This window comes from Mastomys coucha, unplaced genomic scaffold (assembly GCF_008632895.1).
Source record: "Mastomys coucha isolate ucsf_1 unplaced genomic scaffold, UCSF_Mcou_1 pScaffold11, whole genome shotgun sequence".
Classification (NCBI taxonomy): Eukaryota; Metazoa; Chordata; class Mammalia; order Rodentia; family Muridae; genus Mastomys; species Mastomys coucha.
In genome coordinates this window covers 33,516,240-33,531,752 of record NW_022196893.1, presented here as the reverse complement: position 1 = coordinate 33,531,752, position 15,513 = coordinate 33,516,240, and the positions used below count along the sequence as shown (strand labels likewise).

Below are 15,513 nucleotides of genomic sequence, written 5' to 3'. Positions count from 1 at the left end.
GCCTGTCTCTCCTTCCTCTGTGGCTGTCACTGGACCTGAGGACTGGACAGGAGGCCCCCTCCCAACACATACTCCACCCCCTCTAGGGCCTCCTGCTTCCCTCCTGGGAATAGGGCCAACTTCCTGTCCCAGGAGTCAAGGGAAGGAGGTGTATGGGGCCTTGGAAAGGATGAACAACCTTCCTACAAGGGTCAACAGCCTGGGGGTTCTCAGCCCAAGCCCTTGACAGCAGCCTTTGGAATGCCTTAGCTGTCACTTGAAAGAATGTACACCCGTGTCACACTCATTTGCATGGTATTTACTGAATGTCCTAGTGCAACTCCTCCAGCTCTGGCTTCTCTTGCAGGGTCCCACCAGAGTCTCCCCCCTCTGCCTCATGCCCATCTGACAGATCCCCCCAGGGACCCTTCAGAAGACCTGTCAGACTGAAAAGTCCTAGGCCTCTTCCAAAAAAACGCTCCAGTTCTCTAGGAAGCCCGTCACCAGTGTACTCTGGCTAGAAGGCAGCATGAGTGGCAAGGGGCGGGGCCCTGGCTCTGCAGTCCCCACCTGAGTTCTGGCTTTGTCCCAGGACATTCCAGGCCGATGGCCAGGTGGGCAACTGGGCCTGTCCTGATTCAGCACCCAGCCCTGTTTGGGGAGACGGATCACTGCATCTATCGCCCCTCTCCCCGGCCCGATCCAATTTTTTCCCTCTGTTCCTATGGCACATGGGCCTACGTCTGCAGCCTCTGGTGGGACTGAAAGCCTCTTCCTCTGGAACAGGTTCCTAAACATCCTCTGCCCTCACTGAACTTACACTGCCCACCTAGATCTAGAAAATAAGTGTCCACTTGACTCCGCATGTTCCCACCACAGGGAGTGTGGAGTATTTCTGAAAAGAGCTCAGGGCAAATTATGCCTGAGGAATGGCAGCATTACCAGATCCCATGGATCCTCACCTCCCACCTCCTGCCTGGAATATTCCAGAGCTCTTTTGCTTCTCCCCAGCAGGGCCCCCTCTCACTCTGAAGCCTTGGGTTTGTTTGGAGAAACCCCTCCACCCACCCACACACCCCTCCTTCCTGGAAATAGCTGTGGTTGGATGAGAGGCCTGGAGCCGGGCCACAGAGGAGTGAGGCCCAGGAAAGGAGGGGAGGGGAGAGGAAGGGAGGTAGGATTCAAGGGTGTGTCCAGAGGGACCTAGGGGGGTATCTAGGCAGGGAAGAAGTAGAAAAGGGCTAATAGGAGGGATCAGCTTCATCTGTGCCTGCATTCTGCCTCAGTGTCCCAGATAGAGGAAACAGAGAAGAAAAAGCTTGCATGCATTCTGCCAGGCCAGGGCCGCAACACTGCTGCCAGCTGCCGCGGGCATCTTGTGTTCAAAGTGCGCTTGCTTGTGGCTGGAGCTAGAGAGGTACGCAGAGAGTGGCCTGAGCCAACAGTAGTGCGTAGTGGGACGCAGGAAGGCGTGGTGGCCTGAGCTAGGACCACAGCCGGGCCCCGCCCCCTGGTCACCTCTAGTATCTTTAACTGCCCCCTAGCTCACCGTGACCGGGAGGGGGGGGCCGCGGGGCCGCGGTCCCAGCCTCGGGCTCCCTCCGCGCCCAATGCTCCGGGACCCCAGTGGCTCCGCGCCCCCTGGCGCCCGCCTCTGGCTCGGACCGCGCGCTGTGACGCAGAGGGCCGATGCTCGCCCGCGCTCCCGCCCGGCGTGGCGCGGCCACTCACCTGTGGGGGGCGCCCGGAGGGCCGGGGGCGCGGCGGGCCGGGGCAGCAGCAGGGGGCGCCCCCGGACCAGCCCATCCCAGCCAGCCGCGCCGCGACACGCGGAGGCGGCGGCGGCGGGACGGGCGCTCAGCTGGCTCCCTCCCGCCGCACCCTGCGCCCGCTGCCTCCTCCCGCCCTCCGGCTCCCTCCTTCTTCTCGGGCTCCAATCGCCACCTTCCACCCGCTCCCCGCCCGCGCCGCCTCCTTTCTCCTTCCTCTCCTCCCACTGTCCTCCGTGCGCGCCGAGGCAGGCTCCGGCTGAGACTCGCAGACGGAGCGGCAGCCAGAGCCCGAGAGGGATCGCACGTGGGAACACAGCCCCGGGAAGCCTCAGACGGATGAGGGCCACAGACGCCCGAGGAGAGGCCAGAGGGACAGGGCAGGGAGAACGCGTGAACCGCATAGACTCCTAACGGAAGGTGGACGTAGAGGCTTCTACTCTTTACTAGGCCTGGCCTGGTTGGTGCACCAGAGTTAAACATCTAAAGTTACTGGTGTCCCAGGTTAAGATAACGCTTCATGGAGGTCTCTGTCACTTCTCCCAAAGTACTCAGAGCTGAGGACCCGCAGCAGTTTCAAGATTCCTGACACTCACTCAACTGCTTAAGTCATCGCGCCGGTGTTCTTAGGTCTTCTCAGTGGAAGTTCTTTTGATGGTGTAACCTCATTCCATTCTTTTAAGACCTGATATTGGATAGGAACGCCTGGCATTAAGCTGGGGACCATGGTGTTAGTTTGAGTTGTACCACTTGGAGAAGTTGAGAGTAATGATGTGGTCCTAGAATCTTAGAACCTGTTCTCATTCCCTGTTCCCAGCATTCCTTAGCAGATCCCAAACTGTTCTGCTGTTCTTACCCACCCCGCTGGAATTTCCATGATGGAAATTGATGGAGCCATGTAACTCAGTGCTGAGAAGTGGGAAGTGTTTAGAGTTCAGTGCCAGGATAGGTGCTCAAAGCAGCACTGTTTGCTCTGGGCCTGCCTGCCTGCCCGCCTGCCCCATCTCTCAGCAGAGTTCTATGCTCATCCTTCATCCTGTTCTGGCAAAGGCTAATAGGCTTGGGCGGTCTGGTTCTGATTACTGAAGAATGGAGCACCTGATTTCAATCTGGCAGCCGGGAAGCAGCTGGGAGGCATGACTGGTGGATCTTACTGTCCAGTGGGCACTTTTACAGCAGCCAGCATCCCAGGGGACTAGAGGAAGAGCTGGAGAGACTCTGGGAAGGGAATGGCTCCACTGGCAGTGAAGTGAGAGTTAGAGGAAGGGCCGGAGAGAGGCAGGGATTGGAGGCTCATGGGAAAGGGCAAGGCTGGAAGGTCATGCTGTGGATTTTGGCAAAATTAGATTATGTAATTAGCATGGAATATGAAAATGTTTGTTTAATGTGCCTAGCTCTTTTAACACACAGCCCTTCCCAGCAAACCATGGGCTTTGGCTGGGTGCTAGGATATTACCTCTGGATGTAGCTTTTAATCTCTGAAGAGTGAGCTAGATTGATTGGATCTCAGAGGTGGGTGGGACTATAGCTTCACATCAGGCTGGTATCCTACCCTGCCTAAGCAGTCATTAGGAAGAACTTGAAAGGTTCGTAGGAATTGGAGGGGGAGAGCAGAGTCACCAGATGTATAGCTGAATCCTCAGCTCGGGTTTGATCACTACTCTTCAGGTACAGATTGAAGGGAGGGAGACCTAAACCAAGCACTAAAGGCAGACACCACTGACTTCCCTCCACAAGGACATTCTTACCGTGACTATGCAGAAAGAAGTCCATCTGGGTACTGAAGGAAGAACTCCCTCTTCCACAGCCTGAGATCTCATGCCCATGACTGAGCACTTAATTTCTTGAGGTGGATCTTGAGAGTGTGGGACTGTCCTGGCTGGAAGAGCACCGGGCTCTAGGAACCAGGAGGAGCCGTGTGGGGTAAAGGGCAGCGTCAACTTCAGAGGCGGACCTCTTGGCAGAGGACAGAGCAAGCATTGTCCAACCAGGAGACTGCTGCAGCTGGGTGGGAACAGAATTCTCTTCCAAACTTTGTTTAGTGGAGGCGGGAAGGCAAGTCCCCTTCTTTTGTAGCCCTGGGGGTTAATGGTTGCTGAGAAACAAGCTTATTGGTCAATTGTTGCTTCCCAGAAGCAGATGTGGAGCTCAGTCACTTCCTTAGAGTACATGCTTGGAGCTAGTGAGGCACTAGAGGTGACACTTAACACTTCACTGCCGCCAGGCAGTGGTGGCACACACCTTTAATCCCAGCACTTGGGTGGCGGATTTCTGAGTTTGAGGCCAGCCTGGTCTACAGGGTGAGTTCCAGGACAGCCAGGGTTATACAGAGAAACCCTGTCTTGAAAAACCAAAAAAAAAAAAAAAAGGTGTGTGTGTGTGGGGGGGGCTGGAGAGATGGCTCAGTGGTTAAGAGCACTGACTGCTCCTCCAAAGGTCCTGAGTTCAAATCCCAGCAACCACATGGTGGCTCACAACCATCCGTAACGAGATCTGATACCCTCTTCTGGTGTGTCTGAAGACAGCTACAGTGTATTTACATATAATAGTAAATAAGTAAGTCTTTAAAACAAAACAAACAAAAAAACACTTCACTGCTGCCAGGCAGTGGTGGCGCACGCCTTTAATCCCAGCACTTAGGCAGAGGCAGGCGGATTTCTGAGTTCGAGGCCAGCCTGGTCTACAGAGTGAGTTCCAGGGTAGCCAGGGCTACACAGGGAAACCCTGTCTCAAAAAACCAACAACTAACCAACCAAAAACAAAAAAGCACTTCACTGCCTTAGATTCCAGAGCATGGTGCCTTGATCCGTTAGGAGAAACTAGTCTGTGGCCTGGAGTGTACCCAGCCCAGAATCAAGTCTGTCACGTGAATGTCCTGTTTGCATTCTGTCAGCTAAGATGGGCAGTGAGGACTGCTTACTTAGCCTTTGTCTTTACAACAGGAGGCTCCATATGTAGGTGTGGTCATGCTATATATATATAGCCTTGCTTTTTTAGAGGATCCTCCTAGAACAGACACAACCATCTTTCTCTTCTTTGTGTCTATTTCCCCTTTCCCAGATGTTGGCTGCTCCCAGCTGATGATCATTGGTCTACTGGAGTGCAGCCTGGAAAGCCTTTTACACTGAAAAGCTCCCACTGCATAGCCACTCACGGATCCCAGCCAGGCTCTGTCAGTTTTGGCTTTGTTAGGAAATAGAAAAACAATGGCCAGGCAATGGAGAGTCAATTTCAGGACATCCAGGGATACACACAGAAATCTTTTCTTAGTAAAAAAACAAAAACCCCAACCAATCAATCAAACCCAACCCTAGACAAGCAGCTGCCTTTAGTGGCCAGCAGCCAGTGTTGCATCATCCCCATCTTGGATACAAGTCCCTCAGATGTGTTCCAGTTCCTCGTGACTCTAGAGGTTGTCTCTATCCTAACCCATTTTCCTGTTTTCAGTGATGACCAGCTTTGGAAAACTCCCTTAAGTCTGAAATATCTCATGAAATGGTTCCGATATCATCGCCCCACAGCAGCTTGCTAGGCACACCACTTGGCCTCACCACTGCAGGCAGGAATAGCCTGCAGTGTTGACATGAGGCCAAACACTGGGGGTTGGAGCAAGTCAACCAGGATAGCAAACCCTGGGATACATGCACAGAGTCCATGTCCACTGTTGATGAGCCTACCCCCTCCACCATGCAACAGCTCACACTGGTGAACCAACCACCTCCACCATGTAACAGCTCATGCACTGTTGATGAGACTACCCCCTCCGCCATGCAACAAACTCATGCACTGCTGTGCACAATGGAAGGAAGGGAGATGGAGAGGAGAAGCATTCGAAGGGAGGGGAGGATAAACTGCAACATTAACCATCAACTTTAAAGACTGGATTTATTTGGAGAAAAACAAAAAACCCTCAACCCAAAGGATGGGATTTTACATCTCAAGACATCTCCCAAGTAATGTCTACAGATTACAAATCATTTTCATAGAAGATATTTTTGTACAAATTTTTACATGTATTCAGGAGCGGGACATAAGTCAACCCCTGTTTTTATTTTAACAGAGGAGCAAAGTAGGAGAGTGGGACAAAACAGCTGTCTTTTGGATGCAACTATCTGGAAGGGAAATAGACATGAAGAGGGCAAACTACCTTCTCATTGTCTACAACAATGGTTTAAAAAAAAACCCATTCAACTGTGGGTATCTCTGCAAAAGCCCACTTACTAGCTACTAGCCAATCAAATCCACCGGAGAAGCGATTTGCTGTGCCTACTGCTGCAGCACAAGACATCAATGCTCCTGCACAGCAGGCCTAGGACCTTGCACTAAGACCAAGGTATCATTTGTCTGCAGGTACCTGACTACCCACAACAGGGAGACTTGCCATCTTTGGAGCTGACCCCTACAAAGGTGCACATCAGAACAGATAGGTCAAGCTACAGTGTTGCAAGAGAAACCAGGACCTTGTTCAACAGTTCTTTGCATTATCCTTTATTTTTGAGGGGAGTAAAGAAGCCAACCCTCCTAAGCAGAAAACCAGTCTAGGTCACATACATCATAAACTCAAGCACTGGCATGGGGTTCCAGTGAAGGAAATTTATAGAAACCTTACAATACCCCATTCAAGGCTGAAGACCTCCAACTCACCCCATTTACACACCCCTATTCACCACCCAAGCCCATCAGTTGGGGACAAAAGCTGCAGGAGCAGGCAGATAGGGCAGGAATCAAAGATAGCACTGAGCTGGTTTGCTTGAGAAAAGCAGTGAGTCCCAGGCCACAGCTTTTTGTGGCCAAGATATAATGTCTGTGGGAGGTGTGTGACTCAGCCAGCCAGCCAGCCCTGGGAGGCTAAGTGTCATCGAGAACATGAGATGACCAGAGTGACAAGGTTTTCAAAGAATGTGGATATATTTGAACCTCTAGAAAGGACAGTTTAGAAGGGGCAAAACCAGGACTCCCCACTGCCTGTAAGTGCTTCCTCGTCCAGAAATGACCTTTCTCTTCATGTGTTTACTGGAGGTCACACCATTTCCCTCACTACCTGGTATAAAATATAATTGATCACCTCCCCAAAGCTTTTCAAACCACGATTGAGTTTCCCATTCATTTTGGTCCCCAAGCGGTACTACTTGTTAGTGCCCTGTAGACTCACTCCCAACTACCCCCTTGGGGGGTAAAAAAAAATAAAACAATTCCCCCTAGGCTGGCCCCATTGAAGTCAGAACTAAAGTAGTGGGGCTGGCAGCCTCCTGGAGACTAAACAGCTTGAGAGACTAGAGCTACCTTTCTAAGGATGGGAAATTTATTCAGGTAATGTTTGGGAATTCACAGGTGCCATCTTAGGATAAGACTGCCTAAGTGATGTGACTGCCTCTCTGTCACTGCAATTCTGCTGAATGGAGCCCCAGGGACCAGTCACACAGGTAACTGCTTGGTATCATCAGACACAACTTCCCCATTCAAAAGCGGTAGCCACATCTCTGGCTACAATGGTGATTCTCCAGTTACTTCAATATTTTAAAAGGCTGCAGCAGCATGCAAAAGAATTTCATTTCATTAAAAAAGAGTTTAGAAAGGTCTTCAGGAGATGGTGAGTTTATTTTGTCTTGTCTGGATAGAGGTTTGATTTGCTCTTGAATGTTCCGGGGTGGAGACTAGGAGAAAGCACAGGGTGTGGAGGTCTACTCAGTGCAGTCGTCTCCCTCATCCTCATCCTCGCCGTCCACAGACAGAGCAGCATACTTGCTCGCAGAACTGAACTTCTGTTAACAGAAGAGAGGACAAGATCATGGATGGGAGCCCAAGATTCTCCTGTACAAACCCCAGAAATACATTAATGCCTTGGCACAAATGGAAAGTGCAGATCACATCCATTCCTCTGGGAGAGCATGTTCCCCTGCAGAAGCAGGGAGCATCCCCACCTTAACTCACTAATTTGAACAAATATAGACGCCTCATTTCCAACTCTTTCACTGAAGACAGAAGGAGTCAGATGCAAAACTAAGTAGTAGAGGCAAGCACATGGTACTTACGGAGGCTGGATTCTCCTCAGATTTCTTTGGCTCAGGTGCAGATCTGGAGTCCTGATCTTTTTTGCCGTCCTTCCTGCAGAGACACAAGCAGTCCCATTCAGCAGCATTGCTGGCACAGTGTATTATTTAGATTCCGCAAATCTAACTGTGACTCTAGTTTGCTCACAGTGGTAGACCTGGCAATGCCTGAGAAAGCCAAGAACCACTTTATAAAGATTCCCTGCATCTAACGACACAAGATTCACAAACAGGAAAAAAAGTTACATACCTATCCAACTCCTTCCAGTGGTCTCTGTTCCCTCCATCCCCAGGACCACGGCTGGAGCTTCCAGTTTGGCCTTGTGTGGCACTCGCCATATCGACTTTATTTCCATCTGATTAAGCAGAAACACAAAACCAAATTCAAGGCTCATAAAGTAACTCATCTCCCTGTCCTTCCTTTCCTCTAAGCTGAAGAAAACACATATGAAGGGGAATTACCCGCACTCCAAACCAGCCTAGGGCCTTTCTTCCTATTAAAAGCCCTACTGTAGTGAATGTCACCTGGAAAAGCAGGACAGAAATAGGAGCTAGACTGTTTTGTAGTGACCTTGGTTTGCTAATGGTGACCTTTCGAACCCAGACAGGGCAGACACATTTATTCCTGTTCAATTTCCCTACAAAGGCAGACTTTACTAGGAAGAGGCAGCTTCAAACACTCTTTGAAGAAATCATTCAGGACAGTCAGGGCTATATAGAGAAACCTTGCCATTCCTGCCCTCTACTGGCAGAAAAAGGTAGCTCAGCAGTTGAAGCGGGTAGAAGTATAGCCACTGCTAAGGTGCCAGTGCTTTTATAATCCTCAATAAACCCAGCAGGCCACTCCCTCACAAAAGCCATCAAAGTAGAGGCTAGCTGGGAAGGAGTTAACTGGCAGGAAGGGGGGGTAACAGGGTGGAGAAATGGGGCAGCAATGATGACTAAGACTGAAATACATCACTTGACCCAAGAACTGAAAAAACACTGCAGCTTCCATTAAAAAATGTCTTCTTGCTAGGTAGTGATTGCGCACATCTTTAATCCCAGTATTCAGGAGGCAGAGGCAGGCAGATCTCTTAAGTTGGAGGTCACCCTGGTCAGAGTTCCAGGACAGTCAGGGCTACACAGATAAACCTTGCCTAGAAAAAAAAAAAAAAAAGAAAAAAGAAAAAAAAGAAAAATTCTTTGGCAAGGTGTCAATCCTGGAGTCTTTCATTACAGGCATTTTATTTTATGCGTATTGCCTGCACATGTGCATGTGTCTGGGGATTGTGGAGGTCAGAAAAGATCGTCAAATGCCCTGGAAGAAACTAGAGATATGCATGGCTGTGAGTACTCCATGGGTGCTGGGAATTGAACTTGTGTGTAACCCTGGATATGTGTGCATTCAAAGATTGAACTGGCTTATTAAAATTTCCTTCTCTCTTGGCATGGGCTCACCTTTCCTTGATGGTCCTTCCTCAGAGGGCTGAGCTGGAGCTACTTTCCCTCCACCACTGGAATGAAACAAGCAATCAGCCATCAGTTTTTACAGGAAAGACAACACAAGCTTACACCATCTGCCAAATGTAGTAGGTTGCCCTTTCATTCCACACTACAATATTAGAATATAGGAAAGACAATGAAAACAGTCACTTCTACGCTTAAGTGCCATATGCTCTGGAGATCCAGCATGGTTAGCTGGAGTTTTCTTTTGGAAAAATTTAAGAGATTCTTAAATCACTTAAGTGAGCAAGGTGATACAATATGTCCCAGGGGAAAGCATGTCTACATATTTCTGTGGTAAATATTCCCATCATAGCTGATCTTAACCCATTAAAGTAATGTCAACTGGCTAACAAAAATCAAGAAAACAGATACTGTTCTGAGACAACAGCGTATGAATTATACAGGAGGCAACCTCATCTGCAATATTCCACAGGCCACACTCCCTCAGGGCACCTCCAGCTAAGCAGCTGCTGTTACAGGCCTACTCACCTTGTAGGGGACGGCTGCTCTGTGTCTGAGCTCTGAGATCGAGCAGGAGGGTTAGAGCTTCGCTTCACCCACGCATTCTCCTTTGGTGGAGGGGCTGGCATTACCTTTAGAGGCTGGTCAGGTTTAGGAGGCTTAGAGGTTGGAGAGTGACAGTCTTCTTCTTTATTGAGGGTTTCATTTTCTAGAGACTTCTCACTCTCTCTCCTTCGTGTATCTGTGGGGGAAGAGGGACTCACTGTACAGAGCCCACCTGGACTATAGCAGCAGGGAAACGAGGGTATCACCACCTTCTTTTCCATCAGCAGACACTAACTGGTTCCTGATAGCTACAGTTACATATAAACCAATGGTTTCCACGTCACCTGGACAAGTGTTTTATGGATACAGAAAGGGAAAAAAGCCACCTGAAAGAACAGCAATCTTGTCTTTACAAGGAAGGAATGAGCACTTTTTTTGGAGTTACAACTAGTCTGTCTGTCTGTCTGTCTGTTAGGACAGCCTTAACTGGGGATAATATGCTCTTGTGAATGGGACTCAGGACCAAAGCGCAGGAACCATTGCTCAACTCCAGCTCAGCTCAGCAGAGGCCTTTCCAATGGGAACAAAAACCAGTCACATTTGTATTTGCATAAAAACTTCTCTGGAATCATGAAGCCAGCTTTGCCAGTTACCTCCTAAATTTGAAGTACAAGCTCTAGCAAAGTGGCTACACAAACCAACATCACACTTAATCTAGCCAGAAGGAGGACTACATCATGTTACAGGGCTACTACAAAGGTGAAACATTTTCAGAAAACTCTTGCAACACTTGACTCAATTGACAAATCACTCTGGCTTTGGGCTGTTTAAAAATACTTAAGTACAAGTAAACTTGGAGGTAGGAGAGCTTTAGCAATAGCAAATCATAGTAAGAGAAGGAACGGGGTACTGTAATCAGTGGTCCAGGACTCTGGAACACTACACACACTAATGAGGAAATGACAATTTCCAAGAACACCACTTAAATGTTGCCTAAACAACATCAAAAACGTCACTCCAAGAGGTCAAAAACCAGTGCAAAGTGGGGTGGCTCTAAAAAAAAAAAAAAACCAATCCCAGTGATACAGAAAATAGGGGCCAGCAAGATATCGTAGCAGGTAAGGTCGTTTGCCACCAAAACCTGCTGAGATCAATGACTGGAACACACACTCTCTGGAGAAAACAGACTGCTCCAAGTTTTCCTCTGGCCTTGTATCATGACAGAAGGCCCCACTCCTCCACAAAATAAATAACACGCACACACAAAAAACATTTAATAGTCAAACACCCCCTTAGTAACAGACAATTGACAGATCACTGAAGTCTACTCTGGCACCTGTTCTTGAGGCCTCGATAACTAAGGAGCTTCTGGCACAGAACTCAAGGCCAGAAAGACAGTTTAACACTGCAAAGTGGTGCATATCTGACCATGGGAAGCAGGGGCACAGACACCCACCGCCATCTGACTTACTTCTGCCAGATGTGGCTGAGGCCCCAGTCTGCGATGACTCACTTCCTGTCCTCGACCGTTCTCTTTCCTGAGTTTCTTCACTTCGCCAACTTGGGTGTCTGCATACAAGAGATTGAAAAAGAAGACACTTAATGTCACAATGAATCTGATAACAGTTTATTGAAATTAACATCTATTCATGGTCTCAGCGAGTGCAGCCAGAAGACAACCGTGGGACACAGTTCCTTAGAGGCTAGCCACCTTTTTTTGTATTTCATGCACATGTTGCCTGCATGTACATCTATGTACTAGTACATGCCTAGTGCCTAGAGGCCAGACATCACTGACATCACTGACATCTTTTGGAACTTGAGTTACAGGTGGTTGAGGAGCAGCACCCTGTGAGAGCAGCACCTGTAAGAGCAGCACCCTGTCAGAGCAGCCAGTGTTCTTAAGTTTTGCCACACAGACCCCATGTGATCAGCCAGTCCTAAGATTGTACCACATGGCTTTATCTTAAACAATTTCAAGGTTACATACACTGATTTGAAATATCTCAGGATCCCACATTAGCTTCTACCCTGAATACAAGTGTGAAAGTCATTCATATACAACATTGCTGAGTTTTTCTTTTCTTTTTTTTTTCAAGACAGGGTTTCTCTGTGTAGCCCTGGTTGTCCTTGAATTCACTCTGTAGACCAGGCTGGCCTTGAACTCAGAAATCAGCCTGCCTCTGCCTCCCAAGGTGTGTACCACCACTGCCTGCTAGTGGCACATATTTTTAATCCCAACAATCCTAGGAGGCAAAGCAGTAGACCTCTGAGTTTGAGGGGCCATTCTGGTTCTAGGACAGCCAGAACTAGAGACCCTGACTCAGAGAATACAAAAATACTTTTCTACCAATTCCTATATTCATACAAGCATACAGAAAAAAAAAAGTGAAATTTAATCCCTGGCCATATTCAACAAGAAAAAGCATTATCTACATATAAGAGGAAAACAAATGAATGTAGTTGGCTGAGGGGTCACATTGGCACCTGCCAACACCTGGTAGCAGAAATTAAGAGTGTGAAACCAGACTGGGCTCAGTGATTTCTGGTGTGGCCTGTGAGAGTCCATTTCAAAAATCAAGGCTAGTGAGATGACTTGGTGGGAAAGGACACTTCCTGCCAAGCCTGAAGACCCATAAAATTGTCCTCTGACTTCTACAGTGCACACCCACAAAAGTTAAATAAAAAAGAATTGGGTCAATCTATTTTTACAATAGGCACAATTTATTTACTTCTGTTCCGAAGTGCCACCGACTTCTATTTATGTCAGGTGTAGCACAAGTCTTTTTTGAAAACTTGAAGGTAAAGAAGCCTTTAGTGTGTGACACTCTTCCACTCTACCCCACCCAATAAACACATCTCTGTGACAACCAGCAACCACTCCCATTCCCCGACTTGGCAGTAGGGAGAAGCCCCTTGCTGAAGACACCTCACCTCTCCCGGGGCCGGCGGTCTAGTTTTGGCTCATCCAGCTGACGCTGCAGCTTCTCCTGCTCCTTCTGTAGCCGCTCCTCTACTTCTCTTTCTCTAGCAGCTGTGTCAACAGGCTTCGCCCCTCCAAAGATGGAAGCCGCTCGGCTGGACTGGGAGGTGCTAGCAGAGGAATCATCTTCCTTAGGAGCACTCCGAGGCTTTAGATTCAGTTTGGGTCTTTGGGGGGGACCTAAGTTAAATGAAACTCTGAGTAACAGTTTCCAAGGCATTGCAAGGTGACTGTTGAAAGCCAGACTCAAGGATCTGGTCTGAAGATGAACATCTTCAACAGGTTTAAAAAAACCTTGTAGCAATATGACATGGACAATTTTAGAGGTGCAAATATATAGACACAGGTGAATACACCCATCAGTGCTGGAGATCTGGACCAGTCTCATGCCCTGCATGGCAGGCACACTAGAGACTAAACTATCTCCGCAGCCAAGGGAGGCTACACCTAGTTCTTATGCTTTTGTATGAAATTCTAAGTAGTCTAATTTCTTTCTTTTTCCAAATTATCAGAGTACTTTCAAAATAGACCTAAAATTTAATCAAGCCGTGCCACCTAACAAGACCATTTTTTCCAACCTGATCAAAGGTAGAAAAACCTAGCTTTCAGATGGTGTCGCCACACTTAGCCTCGTAGCTGCTGCTTATTTTTAGCACCTGTTAAGAGCTGAGTATGACAGTGCTTTGTTTCAGCACCAGGGGCATAACATTCAGAGTTAATCTCTGATAACTAATCTCACCATTAATAAAATCAGTGATAATTACTGGCTGGGACTTTCATTTTCCTCACTGATAGGGCAACAGAAGAATGTGTTTTTCCCTTTCCTACTGTTGATTAAATTTTATCTGAAGATCGTATGGAGCAGCCTTCAAGATGAAAGCATCCTGTCTTCATGATGCCACTCACACCTAGCGTCTACTGTGTTCTGCCGTCTCCTTTACAACTGAGAAACAACTATCTAGTTTTCTGCTCCATAAAGAAAGAGATGAGTACCTCTGTCCTCACGCCTATAATCGTCCCGAGAGTAATCATCCCTGGAGCTCCATGACCGATCATCCCGTCTGTCATATCGGTCTTCATAGCGGTCCCCACCTCCTCTGTAGTCATCATCCCTCCGGTACCCACTTCCAAATGCTCTTCTGCCACTGCCTATCCTGGAGTCATAGCCTATTAACAGATCTCAAATTGTGGTCACACAGAAAGGGAACAAAAGCAAAATAGATAATTCTTGAGAAGTGCTTTTTACTGAGTATCATAGTGCCTACCTCGGTCATAGTCTCTGCTGCCTCGGTCATCATAGCGATCCCGGCCCCCATAGCGGTCCATGTCTCTGCGTGGGCCGTCCCGATATCCGTCCCTATACCCATCCCGATACCGGTCTGAATCGTAACGATCTCGATACTCTAGAAAGAAAAGAAAATAGGTAACAAGTGCAGCAGCTTCACTAGATCAATCTGAGTTCTATTCATGATGATCAGTCTTTATATAGCCTGCCCACACCCCCAAACCCAAATCATTTGTACCAACTTAAAAATGTCTTAGTATTTATTTCTTAAAATAAATAAATAAATAAAGTAAATCCCTGATGGGTGCTAGGAATGGAGCTTACTCCAGGCTGGCCTTGAACTCAGAAATCTGTCTGCCTCTGCCTCCCAAGGGCTGGGATTAAAAAAGCCATGCACCACCACTGCCTGGCTATGATCATTTTAAATATATTTTAAGACAGATTAATCACTTTACTCATAAGGATTTTTTTTTTTACCCTTTGACTTAGGTGGTAAACACGAGGCTGTTCACTTACAACACTGCCCAGTCTTTCCCACTGTTGCCAATGTTCAGTGAAAAGGCTCTTTGTATACTGTCTTCAGCACAAAGTAGTCACTATTTTTTTAAAAAGATTTATTTACTTAATCTTTTGTAAGTGCTGCCTGCCTGTACACCTGAGTGCCAGAAGAGGGCACCAGATCCCATTACAGATGGGTGTGAGTCACCATGTGGTTACTGGGAATTGAACTCAGAACGTTTGGAAGAGCAGCAGTGCTCTTAACTGCTGAGCCATCTCTCCAGCCTCAGTCACTATATTTTTAAGTGAATGAATCTTAAGTTCTCTGAAAGTCACCCTTAAAAACTAATCACAGTAGCAGTCACACAGCAGTTCCTGGCTGTTTTCCACATAGAATCTTGCTGATAAAATTTAAATAAGCATTTAGATTTTTCTGTAGGTTTCACGTCTGTGTGTATGTAGGTCTATGTTGTTCCTAAGATACCATCTTGTTTGGCCACAGGGTTTCTTGCTGACCTGAAGCAGACCTATTGAGAGGTCAGCAGATTTTAGAGATGTGCTATCTATCCTCACCTCACCTGTCTTTTTAACAGGGCGACTAGGAATACAGCTTGGGCCTCCTGACTGTTTGATAACTTTAACATTTAATTGACCAAGCTACTACCTCTTCTGTCCCAGTTATTCTTCTTTATAAACAATTGTGTCCCAAGAGAAATGCCTGAACTTTTGGTTAAGATTTTTTAAAATTAGGAAGTTACCAAATTTCTTTTCTGCATTTGTCAACAATTCATATTATCAAAACAAGTAACCTACCCCCTAAAAAAAACTCTAGAGAAACCAAAGAGACTTTATAAGTTGTTCCCCAACTTCTAACTGCTAACGGCCCATTATCAAATAGACCCAAGAAACAATTAAAAACCCGAACTTACTGTCTCCAAAGCTATCATCGCCTCT

At 47.6% G+C, this 15,513-nt stretch overlaps 2 protein-coding genes across 5 annotated transcripts in view; both read right to left on the bottom strand.

The window, feature by feature from the left end:
* Tns2 (tensin 2) overlaps positions 1-3,625 on the bottom strand; it is a 17,888-nt gene extending 14,263 nt beyond the window's left edge. The window contains exon 1 of one of the 4 annotated variants that reach the window (XM_031356587.1): positions 3,497-3,625. In XM_031356587.1, coding sequence (XP_031212447.1) covers positions 3,497-3,574 — 78 coding nt within the window. In that variant the 5' untranslated portion in view covers positions 3,575-3,625. Of the gene's footprint in view, positions 1-1,710; positions 1,860-3,496 lie in introns of those variants that run through there. The other 3 variants (XM_031356607.1, XM_031356601.1, XM_031356622.1) reach the window with 3 other exon arrangements.
* Positions 3,626-5,614: 1,989 nt separating this feature from the next.
* Eif4b (eukaryotic translation initiation factor 4B) overlaps positions 5,615-15,513 on the bottom strand; it is a 22,046-nt gene continuing 12,147 nt past the window's right edge. Inside the window, exons 5-14 of the mRNA XM_031357712.1 lie at positions 15,489-15,511; positions 14,042-14,179; positions 13,770-13,943; positions 12,728-12,956; positions 11,265-11,362; positions 9,776-9,989; positions 9,239-9,294; positions 8,049-8,154; positions 7,781-7,853; positions 5,615-7,510 (exon numbers count right to left, since the gene is read on the bottom strand). Of these exons, the coding sequence (XP_031213572.1) occupies positions 7,430-7,510; positions 7,781-7,853; positions 8,049-8,154; positions 9,239-9,294; positions 9,776-9,989; positions 11,265-11,362; positions 12,728-12,956; positions 13,770-13,943; positions 14,042-14,179; positions 15,489-15,511 (1,192 nt within the window). The 3' untranslated portion in view covers positions 5,615-7,429. The remainder of the gene's footprint in view (positions 7,511-7,780; positions 7,854-8,048; positions 8,155-9,238; positions 9,295-9,775; positions 9,990-11,264; positions 11,363-12,727; positions 12,957-13,769; positions 13,944-14,041; positions 14,180-15,488; positions 15,512-15,513) is intronic.